Below are 26,410 nucleotides of genomic sequence, written 5' to 3' on the forward strand. Positions count from 1 at the left end.
CGGGAAACCAGGCCTGCTCTTCATAGCTGACTTGCCTGGAACATTTCAATTTGAGATAATCTCTTATAAAATGGGTTAAAATCATGTATAGTAAAATAGTAAATAATGGCTACTTCTCAGCAAGTATTAAACTGTCAATAGGAGTAAAACAAAGTTGTCCACTATCGGCATACATGTATGTTAGCTATTAAATTCAGGTCCAACAATAATATCAAGGGATTAGAAATGTGGTGTCATTGTTTGCTAATGATTCATGTTTTCTTTTAAATCCTCAGAAGATCTAGATATTTTTTTCTAACCTCTGGATTACAAACAAATTATGCTAATTACATATTTGATCATTCAAAAAAAATCGCGCTTTTACATTACCGTGTAGTTTACCAATAAAATGGTCTGATGGTGATGTGGATATACTCTGTATACATATTCCGAAATAAATTCTCACTCCAATAAATGTTTATTGATAATATCTTGCTACCATGGACAGGTATATACCTGTCTATTTGTGGGGAAAAATCACCCTGATTAACTCTTTAGTTATATCCCAGTTTACCTATTTGCTTATGGTCTTGCCTACACCTAGCGAACAGTTCAAAATTATTTGAGAAAAAAACTGATTAAAAAAACACCTTATGGCACAGACACACGATAACATACGCACTATACATACACATGGATTTTGTAATGTAGATGTAGTAATGGTGGAGTACGGGCCTGAGGGCACACAATGTGTTGTGAAATCATTAAGGCAAAGTGTGGCTACTTTGAAGAATCTCAAATATAAAATATATTTTGATTTGATTAACACATTTTGGTTACTACGTGATTCCATGTGCGTTATTTAATAGTTTTGATGTCTTCACTATTATTCTACAATGTAGAAAATAGTCAAAATAAAGAAAAACCCTTGAATGAGTAGGTGTGTCCAAACTTTTGACTGGTACTGTATATATATTTGAATAAAAAATATATGGAGGATTGGAAGTGATGCAGACAATTACATTGATGGAAGCTACAATTTATCTGAAAAATATTAAAGCTGATCTACCCCCCCCAACAACAACAAAAGTAAGGATATATGCTGCTCCAAGAGTTGTGTAAAGTTGGTGAAATCTTACTCAACATGATTCCCAGCTGTAATTATTGCTTCCCAAGGTGCTTTGAACAAGTATTAACTCTGGGGTGTGAAGACATATGCAATCAAGATTTACATTTTTTAAATTTTTTATGAATTTTAAAAAATTTATTTTTTATTTACTTTTAAGTGTAGAGTAGGTTGTGTAAATCAGTAGGAGAAAAATATAATGTAATCCTTTTTATATTTAAATATAAGGCAGCGAAATGTGACAACTGTGCAAGGGGTGTGAAGAGTTTCCCTCGGGACTAGCTGGATCTAAACAACGGATGGTGTGGGATGTTGATTCGTCGTGACATAAGACTACTTTCGTGGTCTGAGAACACCTGACAAAATGTGAAGCGGAATGTAATGTCCCTTAAACTTTACAAACAGAGGAGGTGGGAGTATACAATATCCTCAGAAGCCACTGGTCTGAGTGTGAACCATAGGTGGTCTACTTCTCTCAATAAAGTTGTATATGAAACATGAGGGTTCAAGAGGATGGGGATTTGGCTCAATGCCCAATCTAGCCCTACCAGTGCTGGGAGGTGGAATAACCCGCACCGGGCTATGAACACGTACAGGAGACACCGTGCGCTCTACTGCGTAACACGGTGTCTGCCCGTACTCCCGCTCTCCACGGTTAGCCTGGGAAGTGGGCGCAGGTCTCCTACCTGCCCTCGGCCCACTACCTCTTAGCCCCCCCCCAAGAAATTTTTGGGTAGTACTCACGGGCTTTTCGGGCTTCCGTGCTAGACGCGTCCCCTCATAACGCCGGTTCCTCTCTCCGGTTTCCTCCGCTCTCCGAGCTGCCTCCAGCTGTTCCCATGGGAGGCGATCCTTTCCAGCCAGGATCTCCTCCCATGTGTAGCAACCCTTACCGTCCAAAACATCCTCCCATGTCCATTCCTCCTTCTTGCGCTGTCGTTGCTGTCCGTTAACCCGCTGCTTGATCTGGGTTTGGTGGGTGATTCTGTAACGCGCTTCCTCCTTCTCCTCATCCGAAGAGGAGTAGCAAGGATTGGACCAACGTGCAGCGGGTTGTGAATACATAATGATTTATTTGAAAGACTAAGACAAACACGAAAAACACTTGATACTTTTACAAAACAACAAACGAAGTAGACAGACCTGGACTACGAACTTATATACAACGAAGAACGAACGAACAAGTACTGATTACAAACAAAACGAACTCACGATACAGTCCCGTATGGTGCAACAAACACTGACACAGGAAACAATCACCCACAAACAAACAGTGAGAACAACCTACCTTAATATGACTCTCAATCAGAGGAAACGTCAAACACCTGCCTCTAATTGAGAGCCATACCAGGCAACCCAAAACCAACATAGAAACAGAAAACATAGACTGCCCACCCAAAACTCACGCCCTGACCAATAAACACATACCAAACAACAGAAAACAGGTCAGGAACGTGACATGAAGAGACTTGCTTGGGCCAAGAAACACGAGCAATGATATAATATAATTTCATGAAATCACAAGTCCAATACAGCAAATGAAAGATAAACATCTTGTGAATCCAGCCAACATGTCTGATTTTTTAAATGTTTTACAGCGAAAACACAACATATATTTATGTTAGCTCACCACCATATCCAAAAAAACACAGCCATTTTTTCACAGCAAAGATAGCTTTCACAAAACCCACAAATAGAGATAAAAATAATCACTAACCTTTGAACAACTTCATCAGATGACAGTCTTATAACATCATGTTATACAATACATTTATGTTTTGTTCGAAAATGTGCATATTTATAGCTACAAATCCTGGTTTTACATTGGTGCCATGATCATAAATGGCTCCAAAACAGCCGGAATAATTACAGAGAGCAACGTGAAATACAGAAATACTCATCATAAAACATTTATGAAAAATACATGTTGTACACATAGTTAAAGTTAACTTTTTGTCAATAGGGGGTGCTGTTAGCATTTTTTTTTTTTTGACGTTGCCAAATTAAACTGCCTAGTACTCAATTCTTGCTCGTACAATATGCATATTATTGTTATTATTGGATAGAAAACACTCTCTAGTTTCTATAGCCGTTTGAATTATGTCTCTGAGTGGAACAGAACTCATTCTACAGCACTTTTCCTGACAGGGAGTGAGATTTCAGAAATCTTGGCCTCTGTTCCCAGGTCAGTTTTAATGTCCCTGTAAATGCTATGAGGATACAAACACTGCCCACGCCTTCCTCTAGATGTCAGTAAGAGGTGACAATTTGAATGGAGTCGATTGCGCAATCAGGGCCTGTATAAAAGACCACAAGGCGGAAGTAGCTTTCTTTTCTTCCTGCGCCTGACGCACGATGGACGTCGGGACTGGCCTCCTTCCAAGCTATGGTTTAGGCACTTCTATATCGCCGGTCATGTTTTTACTCGTTATAGGTGTTAAAAACATCATAAGGTAGTTAATTTAAACCGTTTTATAGCAATTTATATCCGTTTAGTGCGATTTTGAGGCATTTCTTTGTGACGCACTTTGAAGCGCTGGGCACGTTTCCAGTACCGGTCGAACGTTAGTGGCCATTTCGACGGGACAAGAGGACATCTTTCGACCAAAAGACGATTAGACCCGAGAAAGGATACATTGCCCAAGATTCTGATGGAAGAACAGCTCATAGTAAGAACTATTTATGATGATAAATCGCTGTTCTGTTGAAAAATGTTAAACGCATATATCGCCATTTTGTTTTGTGTAGCTTCGCTTTGGCGGACCCGGTATTGCACAGTAAGGATAATTTTAGAAATGTAATTCAGCGATTGCATTAAGAACTAATTTGTCTTTCGATTCCTGTCAACCCTGTATTTTTTAGTCAAGTTTATGATTAGTTATCGATTAGGCTAGATCACTCTCAAAGATGGCGCCCGACATTTTCAGACCAGTTTTGCTACTATTCTCATTGTATAACCACGATTTTTGTGGCTAAATATGCACATTTTCGAACAAACTCTATATGTATGTTGTAATATGATGTTACAGGAGTGTCATCGGAAGAATTCTGAGAAGGTTAGTGAAAAAATTAATATATTTTGGCGATGATAACGATATCGCTCTCTTTGGCTTGAATCAATGCTCGGGTAACGTTTGCATATGTGGTATGCTAATATAACGATTTATTGTGTTTTCGCTGTAAAACACTTAGAAAATCTGAAATATTGTCTGAATTCACAAGATCTGTGTCTTTCCATTGCTGTGAGCTGTGTATTTTTAAGAAATGTTTTATGATGAGTAAATTGGTAATACACGTTGCTCTCTGTAGTAATTCTAGTCGCTTTGGGGAGATTTGTGATGGTGGCTGCAATGGCAAACTATGATTTATACCTGAAATATGCACATTTTTCTAACAAAACCTATGCTATACAATAAATATGTTATCAGACTATCATCTGATTAAGTTTTTTCTTGGTTAGTGGCTATTTATATCTTTATTTGGTCGAATTGGTGATAGCACCTGATGGAGTAAGAAACTGATGGAGTTAGAAAAGTGGTGTCTTTTGCTAACGTGGTTAGCTAATAGATTTACATATTTTGTCTTCCCTGTAAAACATTTTAAAAATCTGAAATGGTGGCTTTATTCACAAGATCTGTATCTTTCATTTGGTGTCTTGGACTTGTGATTTAATGATATTTAGATGCTACTATTTAATTGTGACGCTATGCTAGCGATGCTAATCAGTGTGGGGGGGGGTGGGGGGTGCTCCCGGATCCGGGTTTCTGAGTCGCTAGAAGATATACATCTTGTGAATCCAGCCAACATGTCCGATTTTTAAAATGTTTTACAGCGAAAACACAACATATATTTACGTTAGCTCACCACAATAGCCCAAAACACAACGCCATTCTTTCACCGCAAAGATAGCTTTCACAAAACCCACAAATAGAGATAAAAATAATCACTAACCTTTGAACAACTTCATCAGATGACAGTCTTATAACATCATGTTATACAATACATTTATGTTTTGTTCGAAAATGTGCGTATTTATAGCTACAAATCCTGGTTTTACATTGTGAACATGGCGCCAAAATGCTCCAAATTGTCCAACATGGCGCCAAAATGCTCCAAATTAAATTTTAGAGAGTCACGTAATCTAACAGAAAAACTCATCATAAACTTTGCTGAAAAATACATGTTGGACATATAATTAAAGATACACTGGTTCTTAATGCAACCGCTGTGTTAGATAAAAAAAAATAACTTTAGTAAAAAGCACAGCATACAATAATCTGAGACAGCGCTCAGCCATTCTCCGCCATGTTGGAGTCAACATATTCAACAAAAATACGAAATAACATCATAAATATTCTCTTACCTTTGATGAACTTTCATCAGAATGCAGTGCCAGGAATCCTTGTTCCACAACGGTAAGTACAGTACCTGTAACCAACTGTCTAACTACCTAGCTATATACACTACATGACCAAAAGTATATGGACACCTGCTCGTCGAACATCTCATTTCAAAATCATGGGCATTATTATGAAGTTGGTCCCCTCTTTGCTGCTACAGCATAACAATCTCCACTCTTCTGGGAAGGTTTTCCAGTAGATGTTGGAACATTGCTGCAGGGACTTGCTTCCATTCAGCCACAAGAGCATTAGTGAGGTCGACCACTGATGTTGGGCGATTAGGTCTGGCTCGTAGTCGGCGTGCCAATTCATTCACAAAGTGTTCGTTGGGGTGGAGGTCAGGGCAAACTGTTGCCACAAAGTTGGAAGCACAGAATTGTCTAGAATGTCGTGTTAAGATTTCCCTTCATTGGAACTAGCCCGAACCATGAAACACAGCCCCAGACCATTATTCCTCCTCCACCAAACTTTAAAGTTGACACAATGCATTGGGGCAGGCAGCGTTATCCTGGCATCCGCAAACCCAGATTCGTCCGTCGGACGAATAAGATGGTGAAGCGTGATTTATCACTCCAGAGAACGCATTTCCACTGCTCCAGAGTCCAATGGCGGTGAGCTTTACAACACTCCAGCCGACACTTGGAATTGCGCATGGTGATTTTAGGCTTGTGTGCGGCTGCTCGGCCATGGAAACCCATTTCAGGAATCTCCCATTTTAACTGTAGACTCTTACCGGTGTATGGATTATGATGATTCACTGCTTTAGCCACAGAAGACAGAGCTGTGCCGATACCAGCAGCTGTATTCAGGACAACACTGGTATTGAAAGCTGCAGCTACACTTTACATAGTGCATGATGAAAATATGAGTAAATCCAATGGCTCTTTCAAATATCCGCGGTAGCAGAGAGCAGGATGTTCCATTTGACAGAGAAGCCCTTGAGTGACAGAATGGACTCTCTTTCTTGTGAATGTCCCATCCCCCTCATTATCTGTACCAGTGTGTCAATATAAGTAACATAATCAAAAAATCCCCATCCAAATCTGTCAATTTAAGCTAGAGATATGTTTTTTTTGCATGGGCTGTGTCTCAATCCACCGCATTTGCCTATTGCGGCTTTCCACATCTGCGGGGGAAGGTGGCCGAGCTACAAGCGGTGTTTGTCAGACCATATGACCACTCTACGGAGAAATGAGACTCTGACGAACACAATGGTGATGTTTTGCTCCACGACCCCCACAAGTGTCACGGGACTCGTCTGAAGTCGGTACCGTCGTCGTGCCAACGTCTGCCCGAACCGTTTGGGCTCCAAACTAATGTGAGCCCGCTTTCAGGACCCGCTTTTGTTCCCACGTTCGTGTAAACTGCATTCACGGTAAATGCTGCATACTGTATGTCGGCTCAATTACCTTTAAATGTCAAGCGCGTTGTAATCGCAGATCTACAGTTGATTGGAATTAATCTCGGCCTTAATCTGTGTCTGGGAAACTGCCCCTGTGTGTGCTAGACTGTTAGTGATCACTTTTTAAAAAAGCCCTCTAAATGGTTACATTTGATACTTACTGAACTTTACACTGTTAAAATATCTACCTCAGGTGTTCCAAACATTCTAGGCTAAGAGATGCTGTATCTCTATTCCCGCTCTTGAATACTCCTCAGAACCAGGTAACTTTTACCACGCCACAGTTTCACCACACCACAGAAAAGTTTAGCGATTGTCGTTTCTGATTTTTTTTACATTTTTTAAAATGTGCCTTGTTTATCATAGCGGTATCAGGTACATGTCCCAAAACTGACCAGACTCTAGTGAAAGCCTCCATTCATTTGTCAACATAAACGAATGTCCTTAACAAGAAGTATGTGTTGAGAATAAAAACAATTGAAACGTAATCAAATTCAACCCTTTATTTGCAGGAGTTGCAGGTTGACATTGTCTAACTTTTTCCAGTGTGTACATTAAGTCTGTAGTGAGGCCTTGTCCAGATCAAAAGGCTAAAATTTATACAACTGGCCTTCGCGGAAAACACCACGAAACCTGGGTTGCGTTCAGGATGGTGAAACTTACTAGACGGATTCCACAGATTCCATCTGAACGTTCCAAAGCATTGAGCCCTCCTGAACGCAGCCATGTTTCTGGTGTGTGATAGGCCTGACCACAGCCAGGGATGGGGCCCAGTTCCAAACATACACAGGGCATATAGGGGATTGAACGGCGAGAAGAGGGGTGAGGGATCGGTTTGGAATCGAGCCATCGAATACGTCTTCATCTAGAAAAAGGAAAACATGGCTGGCGGCAAACCTTTTTGAAAACCCCTGGAGAACATCCATCTAGCATACAAATCAACCACTCACTACCTACTCTATAGTCTACAAATCATAGGTATTGCACATCAACTGAAAATAAAACAAAAATAAATGTATATACACATAGGTTGACTCAACATCGTTTCCACGTCATTTCAATGAAATGATGTTGCACCAACGTGGAAAAGACGTTGAATTGACGTCTGTGCGTACGTACAATACTAGCAGTCTTCTAACATTGATAATTGTACATTTCCAAATAAATAATTCAAACGAAAACTTTATTCACATCTGTTTCTTTAAGACCGTACGCTGCGGACTGTTATGTCAATCAGAAACTCATATAGGCGAGGTAGTTCATAGTAACCAAGTCCTCTAACAGAGACGGCACAGAGAGAGGAGCTAAGGCTTGACTAAGCTAACAAAACACTCTTGAGTGCCTCAACAGCAGAGCGAGATAGAGAGGGGTTAAAAACACAGACAACTGTAAGAGCACTTAAATCAAATCAAATGAATAGGGCTAGGGGTCCTGCCTGGTCATGTAACCTGAGGAAAGACTCCTGGCCCCACCAATAAAACATAAGCAGCCAATTTGTCCCAAATTGGTCCCTTACCGTTACCCTTGGCCCCGACCCGCTGATGTTTGCAGAACTGTACATGTGTTTATACTTATCCAGAACTACTAGATCTGCAAACATCGAAGGGTGAGGGACAAGTAGGAGGGTCGGGGAGCAAATTGTAACTGGTTGAAGAAGTAAAGCAACAAAGAGGGGAAAGTGTCTAAAGTATTTGGGCCAGGTTATTTATTGCCTTCCCATACTCCCATATCGGTTCATTAACATTTGATAACAAAGCTATCTCCAGATCCAACACCCAGAAACGTTACAATTACAGTCATATAATAAATAAAGAGATGTTCCACTAATAGAAAAAAAGTTGTAGCCATGACTACAGAACACTACAGCTACGGGTAGGCAGAGTAACAGGGTGTCGAAATATGTTCAATGGTTTTTAGGATCCATATAAATAGAGATGAACACTAAATACTAGAAAATGAAATATGTGTTTGTAAGGAAACACTTTCTAATAGAGAAAAGGGGGAAAAAGTTCCATCCACTGTGAGATCCAAAAGACTATAACTTACAGCATAGAAATACTGTACACAGCTTGGAGGGACAGAAGCTGACACAAGAAAATAAATAAATAAATATAATAATTTACAGCATGTACACAATCGGCAATACAGAATATAGTATTAGGAGACAGAGAAATTAAAAGAAGCTGTACATAAAAAAAAAAACATGTTTTTAACAAAGGACCCTTAAGTGTCTCAAACTATGTATACTATGACAGGATGTGTGTGTGTGTGTGTGTGTGTGTGTGTGTGTGTGTGTGTGTGTGTGTGTGTGCGTGTGTGTGCGTGTGTTATCTGCAGCAGGCCAGTGCTCCCAGGGAGGTGTGGCTGTCCAGGCTGATGTCCGTGTCAGAGGTCATGGTGGGGTCACTTGGCTCAGTCGACATGGAGGAAACGTCATTGGCCGAGGAGGAGGATGAGGCGGGCTGAGGGGAGCTGTCAATCACTGCTGCACCTGTGCTGCGAGAAACACACAGGATGACTGATACACCTGTACTAGGTACTAGCACGCGCATTTACAAACACACACACTGTCCTGTAAGATGTGGCACACACCATAGGGTGCCGGAAGAGCCCCTCTGAGTCTGTAAGGGGTGCAGCAACCCCCTTCTACAGTATCCAACTACATAATTCACCTCCCTCCTATGAGTCAGATCTGCATGCTCTCTTTCAGTAACAGCCTTTTACTCGTGGTGTTTTTCCAAGTGAAATGTAATACAATAACAGCAGAGACCAGCTCACATAAGTACAATAAAAAACATCAGAAACAGTCTGTTAACTAACCTAAAGGAGGAGGTTGTCCTCTGATCACTCCATTCTGCTTGGTCCACTCGTCCCACTCATACACCTCTTTCCAGATCAGGTCTAGGAAGAGAGGGAAGGGAGGGAGGGAGAGAGAGAGAGAGAGATTTGCCCTCATGACAAGTATCAAAACACAGAAATCATCACCGGGGGAAGATCATAAACACCCATTGGGGGGGGGGGGGCTGGTCAGTATCAGTATGACCTCATCCTATTGGACCCTGAGCCATGCAAACCGGTGACAGTGATATTTACACCCAGCCTTTGAACCTGGCCAGCTCTGCAGCATCACGTTTCACACCATAACATAACATGGGAAAGTCGTTAACCAGTCAAATGTCAACATTAGTGAAAATGTTGTAGTGAAAAGTGAAAGCTCCTCTGGTACAATGGAACCAAAAATGAAGTCCTAAAAGTGCAAACTCCAAGATAAATCGAGCATATACGTTCAAGTATTTCAAAGTTGTTGACATATATGTATGTGACCCATGTCTAGTGAAAAGTGATAGTTGTAGTAACGTCTCTAACCTTTCCACTCCTCCACCGTATGCTCTCGCTCATCCAGCTGCTTGTCTGTGATCTTTGGAGGGGGCTGAGAGGGAAAAGAAAGCAAAAGAAAGACAGGAAAGAGAGAAGAGAGGGAAGAAAGGTTCATCCCTACATCAAACCATTGACCGTAGTTCACCCTTCTGACTAGGAGTGTCAACCGTTTCAGTCCAATTTCCAAGTTTCCCCTACAATAGATCATACCACTTGTTAAACACTTACTGCCTCCACTTCTGCTGGGTCGTACCACACGTTGATATAGGGGTGTTTCAGGGCCTCGTCCACCGAGATCCTCTTAGACGAGTCGATCACCAACATCTTAGACAGCAGGTCTCTGGCCTGGCTCGCTGGGAATGGAGAGAAAATATAGTTCAGACCAGCACAAGCATACACACAAACCCTACCCACACACATTCTCAGTCTCCAGTACCTTTCAACTTGTTGTGTTCTGAGTCTGCAGGGAAGAGGACGTCAGGGAAGAGCTTGCCGAAGCTGTATCCTGCGTAGCGCGGTCGGTTCTCAACATACGTCCTTACTGATTGGTTGAGCTTCATCAGGAAGTCCTGGGGCGGAGTCCCGAGCTGCTCTATCACTTTGTTCCACTGGTCAATGTCTGAGCAGGTGGATTTAGGGAAAGAGTACACACAGATGTCTCCACAAACACACACTTTTACTTTGTTAGAGAACTACTTTTCCAGAACTATCTCTATTTTCTAGAACTATCTGTATGTACTGGCAGAAACTGAGGGGATTATTGGGGAGGGAGGATGGCTGTACTTGGATATGGTGGATATGATGGTGGGTGGAGTGCAAAAGTGGTGCTCGATAGAGCTGTGCTTGATGGTATAAACATGGTAAAAACACACAGACAGGATAAAATGATATTACGGTAAAAGAGGAAAGGATACGGTCAGTGCCTGGGAACAACACACTACCTCTGACCATCTCAGCCACAATACAGCCCACTGACCACACGTCCACTACACGATGATCGGAGAGATGACATGCGAGCACAATGGAGAAAAAATAATAATAAGAACAGAGGAAGGAAATGAGAGAGTAAAAAAATGGATGGATTACAAAAAAAATGGATATCACAAATAAATCAGATGAACGAAACAGAAAATGGCAAGAGTGATACATCTGATGAATGAAGGAGAAGCATCGAATGAGTAAATTGGGTAAATGAGAGTGAGAATGGATGCAGCAGGAAGCATCTGCAAGTCTCGAGCGCCGGAGCCCTCTGTCAAACGGGAAGGAAAAAGCAGGAAATCAGGACGTGCAATTCATTCTCCATCTCGGGAAACTGAGAGACTGAAGAGAAATGGCTCCACAGAGGTGGAAAACTGTTTTATTACTCAAGGAGATGATTCACAGCCAGAAGCACTAAGGATACAGTCCCTTCCTGGGAACAGGATTTTGTGACGGACCATTTCTGCCAGAATACACCCCACAGACCATATGTCCACTGTTTACAACATGGAGAAGAGGAGGGGAGGGGGGTGGAGACACAGAAACAAGCTAATTAGATTTGAGCAGTTAATAAAGAGACCATTGTTTCTGCGGTGGTGGTAAATGCATACAATCGTTATGGGTAGAATAAATATTTGATTGATTGATCGACAGGTACTGACCGTTGGCCTGGTAGCCCATCCCCAGTATGACCTCTGGTGCTCTGTAGTATCTGGTCACTACGTAGGGGGTCATCAGTAAACCTGTAGCCGCTGTCCGAGCCAAGCCAAAGTCCAAGATCTTTAATGTACAGTCTGACTTCACCACAATGTTACTGGGCTTCAGATCCTAGAGGGACAAAGAGAGATCATAATTATCAACGTTGTCATCATCATCATCATCAATAGCAGCAGCATACTTTAAGGCCCAGACACATACACAGGACACTCTCTCTCTCTCTCTCTTTCTCTCTAGCTCTCTCAGGACCTGAGCCCTAGGTCCATGCCTCAGGACTACCTGGCCTGATGGCTCCTTGCTGTCCCCAGTCCACCTGGTCGTGCTGCTGCTCCAGTTTCAACTGTTCCGCCTGCGGCTATGGAACCCTGACCTGTTCACCAGACGTGCTACCTTGTCCCAGACCTGCTGTTTTCAACTCTCTAGAGACAGCAGGAGCGGTAGAGATACTCTGAATGATTGACCTGTTGCACCCTCTACAACCACTGATTATTATTATTTGACCCTGCTGGTTATCTATGAACATTTTAACATCTTGGCCATGTTCTGTTATAATCTCCACCCGGCTTAGCCAGAAGAGGACAGGCCAACCCTCATAGCCTGGTTCCTCTCTAGGTTTCTTCCTAGGTTCCGGCCATTCTAGGGAGTTTTTCCTAGCCACTGTGCTTCTACACCTGCATTGCTTGCTGTTTGGGGTTTTAGGCTGGGTTTCTGTACAGCACTTTGTGACATCAGCTGATGTAAGAAGGGCTTTATAAATACATTTGATTGATTGATTGATTGATGGTAAAGGAACATAATGCTCCCCAAACAATGAGAGAGACAGATGGGGACATTAGTGAAGCTACGTAGGAGTATAGGAGTGGCGTCAACATAATATATTATAAAACCGTCAGCATCCATATTCCTCATCATATTAACAACAGTAATGAGTCACACCATTTTAACTACAATAGTATGGTGAGTCATCTTTCACAGATTTGCATGTATGCTAGCAGCTTAGTAGTATGACATACAAACCAGTTACAGTGTTATAGAATCAAGATTAATCTCAGAATGATCTCGATGGTCATTGGGATTTTACCATTCTTGTCTAAGGTGTACAGTTGAAGTCAGAAGTTTACATACACGTATGTTGGAGTCATTAAAACTCGTTTTTCAACCACTCTACAAATTTCTTTTTAACAAATTATAGTTTTGGCAAGTCGGTTAGGACATCTACTTTGTGCATGACACAAGTAATTTTTCCAACAATTGTTTACAAACAGATTATTTCACTTATAATTCACTGTATCACAATTCCAGTGAGTCAGAAGTTCACGTACACTAAGTTGACTGTGCCTTTAAACAGCTTGGAAAATTCCAGAAAATGATGTCATGGCTTTAGAAGCTTCTGATAGGCTAATTGACATAATTTGAGTCAATTGGAGGTGTACCTGTGGATGTATTTCAAGGCCTACCTTCAAACTCAGTGCCTCTTTGCTTGACATCATGGGAAAATCAAAAGTAATCAGCCAAGACCTCAGTAGAAAATGGTAGACCTCCACAAGTCTGGTTCATCCTTGGGAGCAATTTCCAAACGCCTGAAGGTACCAGGTTCATCTGTACACGCAAGTATAAACACCATGGGACCACGCAGCCGTCATACCGCTCAGGAAGGAGACGCGTTCTGTCTCCTAGAGATGAACGTACTTTGGTGCGAAAAGTGCAAATCAATCCCAGAACAACAGCAAAGGACCTTGTGAAGATGCTGGAGGAAACAAGTACAAACGTATCTATATCCGCAGTAAAACGAGTCCTATATCAACATAACCTGAAAGGCCGCTCAGCAAGGAAGAAGTCACTGCTCCAAAACTGCCATAGAAAAGCCAGACTACGGTTTGCAACTGCACATGGGGACAAGGATCGTACTTTTTGGAGAAATGTCCTCTGGTCTGATGAACCAAAAATAGAACTGTTTGGCTATAATGACCATTGTTATGTTTGGAGGAAAAAGGGGGGCGCTTGCAAGCCGAAGAACACCATACCAACCGTGAAGCACAGGGGTGGCAGCATCATGTTGTAGGGGTGCTTTGCTGCAGGAGGGACTGGTGCACAAAATGATGGTATCATGAGTGAGGAAAATGATGTGGCTATATTGAAGCAACATCTCAAGACGTTGAGATCAGTCAGGAAGTTAAAGCTTGGTAGCAAATGGGTCTTCCAAATGGACAATGACCCTAAGCATACTTCTAAAGTTGTGGCAAAATGGCTGAAGGACAACAAAGTCAAGGTATTGGAGTGGCCATCACAAAGCCCTGACCTCAATCATATAGAAAATGTGTGGGCAGAACTGAAAAAGCGTGTGCGAGCAAGGCAGCCTACAAACCTGACTCAGTTACACCAGCTCTGTCAGGAGGAATGGGCCAAAATTCACCCAACTTATTGTGGGAAGCTTGTGGAAGGCTACCCGAAACATTTGACCCAAGTTAAACAATTTAAAGGCAATGCTACCAAATACTCATTGAGTGTATGTAAACTTCTGACGCACTGGGAATGTGATGAAAGAAATAGAAGCTGAAATAAATCATTCTCTTTACTATTATTCTGACATTTCACATTCTTAAAATAAAGTGGTGATCCTAACTGACCTAAGACAGGCAATTTTTACTTGGATTAAATGTCAGAAATTGTGAAAAACTGATTTTAAATGTATTTGGCTGAGGTGTATGTAAACTTCCGACTTCAACTCTACATGCTCCATTGCTCCAAATATGTATCCCAAATGGCACCCTATCTATCCCTCCCTATACAGTGCACTACTTTGACCAGAGCCCGGGAATAGAGCAGTGTTTAGATCATTAGCAGGTTCCTCTTGATCTCCTGTGGATTTAGCCAACATCAAAGCTCTGACATCATCACCTACTCTTTGTGGAGGAGTTACTGTAATCAGAGCTTTGAGCTTACTTCTCCTGGAAATACAAAAATGCCCCAGAATTTGTAATGACGAGCTACAAATCATAATGATGAGCTACATTACTGCCGATCCCTGCGTCTACATGTTAGCTTAGCGTTAGCGTGTATGAGCCCGCGTGAGCCTTACCCTGTGTATGATGCCGGCATTGTGGAGGTGTTTGATGCCACACAGCATCTGGTAGAGCAGGTAGGACAACCTCTCATGGTCCAGCTCCATCTGAATCACCTGGCACAGGTTGGCATCCATCAGCTCCATCACAATGTATCTACACAGGCAGGAAGTGAGATGAGAATATGCACACACAGGCACACATACGTAGGCGCAGACACACACATCATGAGGTAACTGTGGAGCCAGCTGGATGGCTCGAACAGAGAGAGATATGCCGCCGGCAGAGAGATTTCACACAGTTATTCTGGTAATAGCCGAGTCATTCTGTCACGGATGACAGACAGGCCTGTTCAAAAGACCCTCCTGTGTCTTAATTCCGAACGGCATGTAACCATTTTACACTGTCAAAGGTTGATCGTGTTAATCGACACCAATTCATGTACTTACACGTCTGCAAATTCCTCGAGTGATTTTTGTGGGCTGAACACGTTTAATAAGCCAATGATCTGTAGAGGTAACGACATCAACACATGAACACAACAACATAAGTCACACAGGTTGCTTGCTAGATTAGTTTCCTCAATATACGAAAAACAGTCCACGTGTTTGTAATCAATTCAATTTCAAACGTATTATACAATAAAACAATAAAAAGTCCTGGATGCTGATTGACTGAAACCGCCTTCTAGTCCTCTGTATATTCACAATATAAGCTACCATGGCAAATGCCTGTTTACTGTTCTAGCTATCGAAGTATCATTATGCATTTATAACATATTATTCCTACTGATCCTGTCCAGCCAGGCCATTCATAAACATAATTGAGCATAATTATCATAGAATATAACAGAAACAGCAGGAAGAAGTAATTGACCAGTGACTTACATTTTTGTGATTGACACATTTCATTAACACCAGTTCTCTGTACGCTCTCTTGGCATGCGTCTGGTTCTGGAACGGCCGACTCAACTTCTTAATAGCCACATTTCTCTCAAGGTTGTGGTCATACGCTGAACTGAAAGGCAAGACCAAGAACATGGCAATACATGAACACATCCGTGTGATACAGACTGTAGTAAATAGGGTAAATAGGAATTTAAATGGATGTCTGATTGGTGTTTCTTTTCATTGGGTCTTTTACAGCATATGACCTTGAAACATAACCTAAAATGAGGACACTGTCCAAATGAATGAATTCCATGGTCCATTTTGCCATTGATGGACCAGCTTTGGCATTAGCCTTGGTCCATTGATTCAGCACCACAGTGTTTAGACAAATTCAAAACATTGGGTTACTTTGGTATGTAGCTTTAAATTGTATGTTACCTTGGAAACCAATTGAATCTCAAATAAAAGTATTTCATGGGGCTAAATAAAATTCAAATAAATCTCAAGCAAAAAGGATTTGAAAACAATAAACTGCAACACTATATTTGGCATCCCATCGTTTACTGGTAATTACCTGGCACAAACCGCTGTTCAAACATTAATGAAGTAGTATATGACTGGCAGAAAAAAACTAAGGGGAGGAAAAAGTACCCAATTGTCATCCTTGAGCAAAAGTAAAGATACTGTACCTTAATAGGAAATGACTCAAGTAAAAGCGAAAGTCAACCAGTAAAACACTACTTGAGTAAAAGTATAAAAGTTTTTGGTTTGAAATATACTTAAGTATCAAAAGTAAATATAATTTCAAAAATGTACTTAAGTATCAAAAGTAAAAGTATAAATAATTTCATATTCCTTATATTAAGCAAACCATTTGGCACAATTGTTAGTGTTTTTTTTCATTTACGCATAGCCAGGGGCACACTCCAACACAGACATCATTCAGAAACAAAGCACTTGTGTTTAGTGAGTCGCCAGATCAGAGGCAGTAGGGATGAGTGTGTGAATTTAACAATTTCTGTCCTGCTTTCAAAATGTAATGAGTACTTTTGGGTGCTGGAGGGGCCTCCCGAGTGGCACAGTGGTCTAAGGTACTGCTAGCTGTGCCACTAGAGATCCTGGTTCGAGTCCAGGCTCTGTTGCAGCCAGCCACACCGGGATACCCATGGGGTGGCACGCAATTGGCCCAGTATCATCTGGGTTAGGGGAGGGCTTGGCCAGCAGGGATGTTCTTGTCCCATTGCGCATTAGCGACTCCTGTGGCGGGCCGGTTGCAGTGCACACTGACATTGTCGCCAGGTGTACGGTGTTTCATCCGACACATTGGTGCGGCTGGCTTCCGGGTTAAGTGGCCATTGTGTCAAGAAGCAGTGTGGCTTGGCTGGGTTGTGTTTCGGAGGATGCATGGCTCTCGACTTTCGCCTCTCCCAAGTCCTTACGGGAGTTGCAGCGATGGGACAAGACTGTAACTACCAATTAGATACCATGAAAAAGGGGTTAAAAAAACAAACAAAAAACTTTTAGGCGTCAGGGAAAATGTATGGAGTAAAAAGTACATAATTTTCTTTAGGAATGTAGTGAAGTAAAAGTAAAAGTTGTCAAAAATATAAATAGTAAAGTACAGATACCTCAAAAAACTACTTAAGTTGTACTTTAAATAATTTTTACTTAAGTACTTTACACCACTGCCACCAAATTAGATTTTGTTTTTTAAATGTATCGTGGGGCTGACATTTTCCATCAAGGCACTCTTGAAGAAAACAAATTGATGAACTTGTTGATTTAAAGCATTTATTTTCTTGCCATTTTTTTCTAAATATTTTAAAGCATAACAAACAAACACCAAATGCATTTGGGCATGATGTCAGCCTTCATCTGGGGGTAAAGGTTGTAATGTCCACTTGGGGGCTCTATAAATCACATTCCAGTGGCAGAATAACCAATAAGAAAACATGTCACATAAACAAAATAACAGCATAAGGAAATTAAACAGGGGTGTGAACATAAAGTAAATTATATAAGAATAATTAAAATTAGCCCCCAAAAATCATACAAAATAGCATAACAAAGATATATACACAAAACGTACCATACCAATCGAACAGTTTGTATTTACTAAGGGGTGACATTCCCCCCCTTTGTTTTTTTCTGCCAGTCATAGACTACCCTTTTCAAAGAGTACCTTGTACCAAGTCTCCATGGCCTTATAGTTTTAACCCATTTGAGCCCACCAGCACATTGTTTTCTTCTTCTCAGTAATGAAATAGTAATTGCAAAGTGATTACACTTACCAGACGATTCCCTGTGCTCCTGAGCCGATGGGCCTTAGATTCTGGTAGCGCTTCAGAACTTTGAAGGTGGAATCTCCGACATCTAAACTATAGAACTCTCTCTCTTCTCCTCGCTTGTTTTTATTCATGATGAAACCTGGAGGAGCTACTTTCTGGGCATCCAAACTAGGCTCTCTGTACTATGGGCCCGCACACACACACAAGCACGCACGCGCACGTGCACAAACACACACACACAGAGAAAGAGAAAAAGAGAGAGAGAGCATAACATATTTTTAGGATACAGAACACAGGTAGCTACGGTATGTTCGGAAGTGCATGTTTCTAGATTTAAGATCGAATCCGCATTAGGGGAAATAGCACCACTGTTCACCCCCAGCGCCTTTGTTATTGTTTTTTTGCATTCGGCAGTGTGGTTAAAAAAAAAAATTGCGCATATTCTGCTGTCCTATCGTGAGTGCAATGATGTCAGATCAAAAAGTATTTAATGTTTGCAATAACTTCTTTATTGTTGTAATATTCCGAACGGACATGGCAGTTTCACAAATTAAGGATTCCAGCTTTAACCTATTCTTCTTATTAACCTTATCCAATGTGATCCAGTTTTCCTTCTTCAACCTAAAAGGTTTCAAAAATCAGATGATCAGATGTTTTCAAAACTCAAAAGCAATCTTCTTTTGAGATAAGTCCACATCCCAGGCCATGTGTGTATATGCCACAATCAAAAATGAATGGAGAAGATCAGCACCGTGCAATTTCCAGATCTGTGGTGCTTATCTTTCAATTATTCTGTTGGTTGAGGTACTGTATATACAGTGCTTAGTGAAAATATTCACACCCGTGCACAGTTGTCACATATTGCTGCCTTAAATTAAAATCTAAAAAGGAATCTAAAAATATCATTTTTTCCTACAGATCTACATAAACTGCTCCACATTTTCAAAAGCGTAAGACAAATTGTAGACGTATGCGGAAATGAATAAAAAAAATGGAAAACAAAGATATCTTGATTGCGTAAGTCTTTACACACCTTCCTGTGTGAAGAGCAAATATTTTCATGAAAAAAAACAACAATGGTGTTGTACACTCAACAAGATCCCCGTAAGAAGCATTTCAAGGTCCTGGAGTGGCCTAGTCAGTCTCCAGATCTCAACCCCATAGAAAATCTTTGGAGGGAGTTGAAAGTCTGTGTTGCCCAGCAACAGCCCCAAAACATCACTGCTCTAGAGGAGATCTGCATGGAGGAATGGGCCAAAATACCAGCAACAGTGTGTGAAAACCTTGTGAAGACTTACAGAAAACGTTTGACCTCTGTCATTGCCAACAAAGGGTATATAACAAAGTATTGAGGTAAACTTTTGTTATTGACCAAATACTTATTTTCCACCATAATTTGCAAATAAATTCATTAATAATCCTACAATGTGATTTTCTGGATTTTCTTTCTCTCATTTTGTCTGTCATAGTTGAAGTGTACCTATGATGAAAATTACAGGCCTCTCTCTTCTTTTTAGGTGGGAGAACTTGCACAATTGGTGGCTGACTAAATACGTTTTTGCCCCACTGTATACTCAGAGGACTGTTATTAGCATGTTTAACCACTCAATGGTAGATTATCAGACACTCTGATTTCATTATTACTGAAACAGGATACAAGTGGTAAATATAATGATCCAGTCCATTTAAAAAAATTGGAGGCCCCTTACACTTCAGTGTTGCGATGCAAAAATTAGAGCTAAATGTACAGCGCATAGAATTAAAGAGGTATTGTCTGAAATTATTAATTCTAATCAGACAGGTTTTTTACATGGACGATACATTGGAGATAATATAAAGGCAAGTACTGGAAACAATAGAACACTATAAAAAAAAATACGGGAAACCAGGCCTGCTCTTCATAGCTGACTTGCCTGGAACATTTCAATTTGAGATAATCTCTTATAAAATGGGTTAAAATCATGTATAGTAAAATAGTAAATAATGGCTACTTCTCAGCAAGTATTAAACTGTCAATAGGAGTAAAACAAAGTTGTCCACTATCGGCATACATGTATGTTAGCTATTAAATTCAGGTCCAACAATAATATCAAGGGATTAGAAATGTGGTGTCATTGTTTGCTAATGATTCATGTTTTCTTTTAAATCCTCAGAAGATCTAGATATTTTTTTCTAACCTCTGGATTACAAACAAATTATGCTAATTACATATTTGATCATTCAAAAAAAATCGCGCTTTTACATTACCGTGTAGTTTACCAATAAAATGGTCTGATGGTGATGTGGATATACTCTGTATACATATTCCGAAATAAATTATCTCACTCCAATAAATGTTTATTGATAATATCTTGCTACCATGGACAGGTATATACCTGTCTATTTGTGGGGAAAAATCACCCTGATTAACTCTTTAGTTATATCCCAGTTTACCTATTTGCTTATGGTCTTGCCTACACCTAGCGAACAGTTCAAAATTATTTGAGAAAAAAACTGATTAAAAAAACACCTTATGGCACAGACACACGATAACATACGCACTATACATACACATGGATTTTGTAATGTAGATGTAGTAATGGTGGAGTACGGGCCTGAGGGCACACAATGTGTTGTGAAATCATTAAGGCAAAGTGTGGCTACTTTGAAGAATCTCAAATATAAAATATATTTTGATTTGATTAACACATTTTGGTTACTACGTGATTCCATGTGCGTTATTTAATAGTTTTGATGTCTTCACTATTATTCTACAATGTAGAAAATAGTCAAAATAAAGAAAAACCCTTGAATGAGTAGGTGTGTCCAAACTTTTGACTGGTACTGTATATATATTTGAATAAAAAATATATGGAGGATTGGAAGTGATGCAGACAATTACATTGATGGAAGCTACAATTTATCTGAAAAATATTAAAGCTGATCTACCCCCCCCAACAACAACAAAAGTAAGGATATATGCTGCTCCAAGAGTTGTGTAAAGTTGGTGAAATCTTACTCAACATGATTCCCAGCTGTAATTATTGCTTCCCAAGGTGCTTTGAACAAGTATTAACTCTGGGGTGTGAAGACATATGCAATCAAGATTTACATTTTTTAAATTTTTTATGAATTTTAAAAAATTTATTTTTTATTTACTTTTAAGTGTAGAGTAGGTTGTGTAAATCAGTAGGAGAAAAATATAATGTAATCCTTTTTATATTTAAATATAAGGCAGCGAAATGTGACAACTGTGCAAGGGGTGTGAAGAGTTTCCCTCGGGACTAGCTGGATCTAAACAACGGATGGTGTGGGATGTTGATTCGTCGTGACATAAGACTACTTTCGTGGTCTGAGAACACCTGACAAAATGTGAAGCGGAATGTAATGTCCCTTAAACTTTACAAACAGAGGAGGTGGGAGTATACAATATCCTCAGAAGCCACTGGTCTGAGTGTGAACCATAGGTGGTCTACTTCTCTCAATAAAGTTGTATATGAAACATGAGGGTTCAAGAGGATGGGGTCATAATGATACTGACCCTCCAATGAGTGTTTCTCCCTCTTTCTCTCTCTCCCATCTTCTCACTGATCTACACTGAACAAAAATGTAAACGCAACATGTAAAGTGTTGGTCCCATATGTCATGAGCTGAAATAAAAGATTGCAGAAATGTTCCATTTGCACAAAAAGCTTATTTTGCTTTTTGTTCATTTCTCTACCATAAGCCGCCTCCAACATTGTTTTAGAGAATTTGGCAGTACGTCCAACCGGCGTCACAACCGCAGACAACGTGTAACCACGCCAGCCCAGGATCTCCACATCCGGCTTCTTCATCTGCGGGATCGTCTGAGACCAGCCACCCGGACAGCTGATGAAACTGAGGAGTATTTCTGTCTGTAATAAAGCCCTTTTGTGGCAAAAAACTCCTTATGATTAGCTGTGTCTGGCTCCCCAGTGGGTGGGCATGCCCTCCCAGGCCCACCCATGGCTGCGCCCCTGCCCAGTCATGTGAAATCCATAGATTAGGGCCTAATTTATTTATTTAAATTGACTGATTTCCTTATATGAACTGTAACTCAGTAAAATCTTAGAAATTGTTGAATGTTGCATTTATATTTTTGTTTAGTATGTTTTCTTTACTGTCTTAAGCCCAGTCTGAACTGGACTAAAACCCAGAAACATTGGCCAGATTTGACTACATAGAAAATACATCCTTTGTAACCATCGGATAGTAACGTATGCGTTCACCTATCATGTCAGGCAGCCTAGTGGTAGCCTCGCGGTTAAGTGCATTGGGATAGTAACTGAAAGATTGCTGGTTTGAATCCCTGAACCGACTAGGCGAAAAATGTGTTGATGTGCCATTGAGAACTTAATCCTAATGCTCTGGATAAGAGTGACCGCTAAATGACTAAAATGTAAATCAATGATTTCCCTCCATTTTGAAATACATCCTTCTTTACCATTGGAGGTAACAGCCACTAAGAGTTTCATTCGCTTTCACATTTCTTATCAGCTCAAAACTGTGGTTTCCCAAGGAAGGGAGGACGGAAGCATGCATTGTGATTAGTCCATCATAATAGGGCTAAATATGTTTCAGCCCATGCTGTTTCCTCTGACATCCCGACTGTCCTGCTAACGTCACACTTGCGCATCAGCGACATCCCCCGCCGTGTCAAAGTAAACACTCAAATTCCACACACACACCCCGCACAGTGTTACAGTAATTATTTATATCAATCATCAGACAGAAGCCAGGCATTCGTACGATCATGGTTCAGATGGATCAGGTGAGTGGATAGAGTGTGGTCCTTAGCGTACTGCTTTTAATTGTAAGTTATATACCTGCATGGGTAACATACTGTAAGTCTGAATGAATAAATGAACAATTGCTGTATAACGATTACAAACACACCAGGGTTAATGAATAAAGCATAACCTTATGTAGCCAAACTTATGCTATACCCAATTGAGCTAAAAATTCGACTTAGCTCTCGGATGATGTCAATTACTGTAAGATGCAGTTACCAGTGAACGGTAGCACCTGTTAATGTGTTACAGTGACTATTTATTATGTGTAATCGTTACGAGACAAAAGGATGCATACTGGCGATAAACGCAGTATCTTATCTGTCAACTTCAGTCAGTGACTGGCTGCACCAATAACAGCTCTCTTTCTCTCTCCCCCTTTCTATAGCTCCCCTCCTCCTCTCGATCCTTTCTCTGTCCATCTCCACTTGGCATTATTAGGTAGTCTATCGAGGGCCTATGAGTCAGGCCGGCAGCTACACTTCTACAGCCCTGCAATTAGCGACCCTCCACTCCAGTTTAATGACTGATGATCTGTCTTCCTAATTAACATGATAAACAGCCCCTCAACACTGGCAGTCAACCCTGAGCACCACCAATACAGGAACTGACTATAGCGTATATCTGACAAAACATCCACAATCATGAATCTCACCTCGAGCTATTAAAGGAGCAATGCAGTCAAAAATGTGATTTCCCTGTGTTTTACACATATTTCCACACTATGAGTTTGAATATAATACCGTTAAATTGTGAAAATTATGATAATGCCATTTTAGTGTAAGAGCTGTTTGAAAAGACCACCTGAAATTTCTGCTTGTTTGCACGGGTGGGGTTTTTGGACCACCTGGCGACATCACCAGGCGGTGTAAGTTAATACACCAATAACAAAGAGTTTTCCCTTCCCTCTGTTAAAGATGCACTATGCAGATATCGCTCCGCCATTTCCTGGTTGCTAAAATTCTAACAGATTGCTTAATTTCAGTTTATGTGACAAAACAAGCAAGTATAGTGTAGAGAATCATTGTACCAGGGGCCAACTTTCACTGGGGACGGGGAGGGACATGAAAATAGAAATAGCACACATAGAACAGATCTACCACGTCATAGACTTGCTTTCAATGAGAATGACAGATCTATAACACACATTTCTATGTGAATTTGGTTACATATTGCAGTTAGTTAATAGCAGCTAATTTTCAGGTTACATATCCCTCCCATTAGGCTCCTCCAACTAGGCCCTTCACTCAGGCCACTCCCAGATAGTCCTAGCGAAATTCTTGCTTGAGAAATGGCTTTTTGCTAAGAACCTATTTTTGTTTCCTTTTTTACCATTTTAATTGAAAACAATTACATTAAGGTACTTAATTACTTAATTTCTGTTACCCAGAAATTATTTGATATTGACACAAAAACAGCTGCATTGGACCTTTAATACAGTATAACTAAGCAATAAATAACATTGGAACATACACATAAACCGTCTGATTAAATTCCTACATTTCCCTCTGTATTTTTATATAGAATAATAGATTGTTCACCAATGTCATTACCTATATGGGCTTAATAACCTCTACGGGATCAGTGTCTCCCCCACGCGATGGTTGAGCTAACATAGGCTAATGTGATTAGCATGAGTAACAAAAAAAAATCCCAGGACATAGACATATGTGATATGGGCAGAAAGCTTAAATTCTTGTTCATCTAACTACACTGTCCAATTTACAGTAGCTATTACAGTGAAAGAATACCATGCTATTGTTTGAGGAGAGTGCACAATTATGAACTTGAAAATGTATTAATAAACCAATTAGGCACATTTGGGCAGTCTTGATACAACATTTTGAACAGATAGGCAATGGTTCATTGGATCAGTCTAAAACTTTGTACATACACTGCTGCCATCTAGTGGCCAAAATCTTAATTGCGCATGGGCTGGAATAATACATTATGGCCTTTCTCTTGCGATTGAAAGATGGTACAAAAAAAAATACCCCAAAAAATGCATGTTTTTTTCTTTGTATTACATTTTACCAGATATAATGTGTTATATTCTCCTACATTAATTTCACATTTCCACAAACGTCAAAGTTTTTCCTTTACAACGGTATCAAGAATATGCATATCCTTGATTCAGGTCCTGACATACAGGCAGTTAGATTTGGATATGTCATTTTAGGTGACATTTTTTTTATCCTTAAGAGGTTTTTAAGTCTTGAACATGGTATTGTATAAGTGGGTGGGTATACAGATAAGACCATAAAATAATATGGGCCTATTCTGGCACTAGACTATATGTAAATACTAGGCCTATACTTTCCACTTGTTATTGTACCTTAAATATATCCCAGGCATAGCTGTCTTCATCATAACATTGTACACTGAACATCGTGTTGCCAAGACTTCAAGAATGACAGAGGGAAGATCTTCAGGCTTAAATATCGACCATTCAGATTGTTTATAATCAGTAGTGATCAATTGCTTTAATGGCCCTGACAATCCCCGGTGTGTAACTACAGTCATGATAACCTTGGCCAGCCGACCCTTTATCGTTATATGTAGATGTGGCTGCCAGGTAAAAACAACACAGGTGCCTTGAAAACATGACAATAATATGACAATAACCAACCTCGCTACAATGTAGCAAGTGAGTCTATACTTCCAAAGCCGGCTTTTGGTAATAGCCTGGTTATTACCGCCTGTATGTAGCCTAGCCTATGCGATGCAGTATTGTGCTACACATAACAGGATAACGTATTTTGAGCGCTATCTACAGCAACATTAAATCATGGACACGTTGTGCAATTAGCTAAATACGATAGAATAAATTGCACAATTCTAATCTATTTACAACAAACAGCATCTGTAAATTGTGTGCGGTGCGGCGAAAACGACCCTCCCCCACAGCTAAACAATACCATGGACAGCGTCGCGGAAACATAAAGGCTTACCTCCGTCACCAAAATACAGAATGTCAGTTCTGGATTAGCCACAAAAGTCCGAGTCCTCGAAGATGAATTAAGTTTAATTATTTGGATAATAAATGATGGCTATTCTGTTGTCCTGCTACAAAACATGACCTCACGGAATGCACTACAATCTCTCTGCATTGACAGGCCGAGCGCGCACTGCAAGAAGGCATGCGTACTACGTCACTAAAGCCCTACGCATCCGTGAGATAGGAGCTACCGCCCTATCCTTTCCTTTTATCAATAAAAATACATACAAAAATATCCTCTTCCCTTTAAATGAATAAAATCAATACCAAAATCAATACAAATCTCTCTCTCACACGCACATTCTGGGCCTACCTCAACCATTTTGGCTGAATGCTGGTTTCAGGCCTGTCTTTTTGGGATGGTACCATATCAAATGATTATCTTCCACACAACAGCCAATC

At 40.4% G+C, this 26,410-nt stretch overlaps 1 protein-coding gene across 1 annotated transcript; it reads right to left on the bottom strand.

Annotated features, from left to right (window-relative positions):
- Positions 1–7,401: 7,401 nt before the first annotated feature.
- Positions 7,402–26,121, bottom strand: LOC120017496 (mitogen-activated protein kinase 8-like). The gene is made up of 12 exons (XM_038960280.1): positions 25,962–26,121; positions 18,224–18,402; positions 15,930–16,059; positions 15,492–15,550; positions 15,060–15,198; positions 11,926–12,091; positions 11,200–11,271; positions 10,722–10,904; positions 10,514–10,638; positions 10,274–10,337; positions 9,728–9,808; positions 7,402–9,398 (listed from the first exon to the last, which is right to left on the bottom strand). Exons 2-12 carry the CDS (start codon positions 18,349–18,351, stop codon positions 9,235–9,237), a joined length of 1,311 nt encoding a protein of 436 aa, XP_038816208.1. The 5' UTR covers positions 18,352–18,402; positions 25,962–26,121; the 3' UTR covers positions 7,402–9,234.
- Positions 26,122–26,410: the final 289 nt, after the last annotated feature.

The sequence above is a fragment of the Salvelinus namaycush genome, chromosome 22 (assembly GCF_016432855.1).
Source record: "Salvelinus namaycush isolate Seneca chromosome 22, SaNama_1.0, whole genome shotgun sequence".
Lineage (NCBI taxonomy): Eukaryota > Metazoa > Chordata > Actinopteri > Salmoniformes > Salmonidae > Salvelinus > Salvelinus namaycush.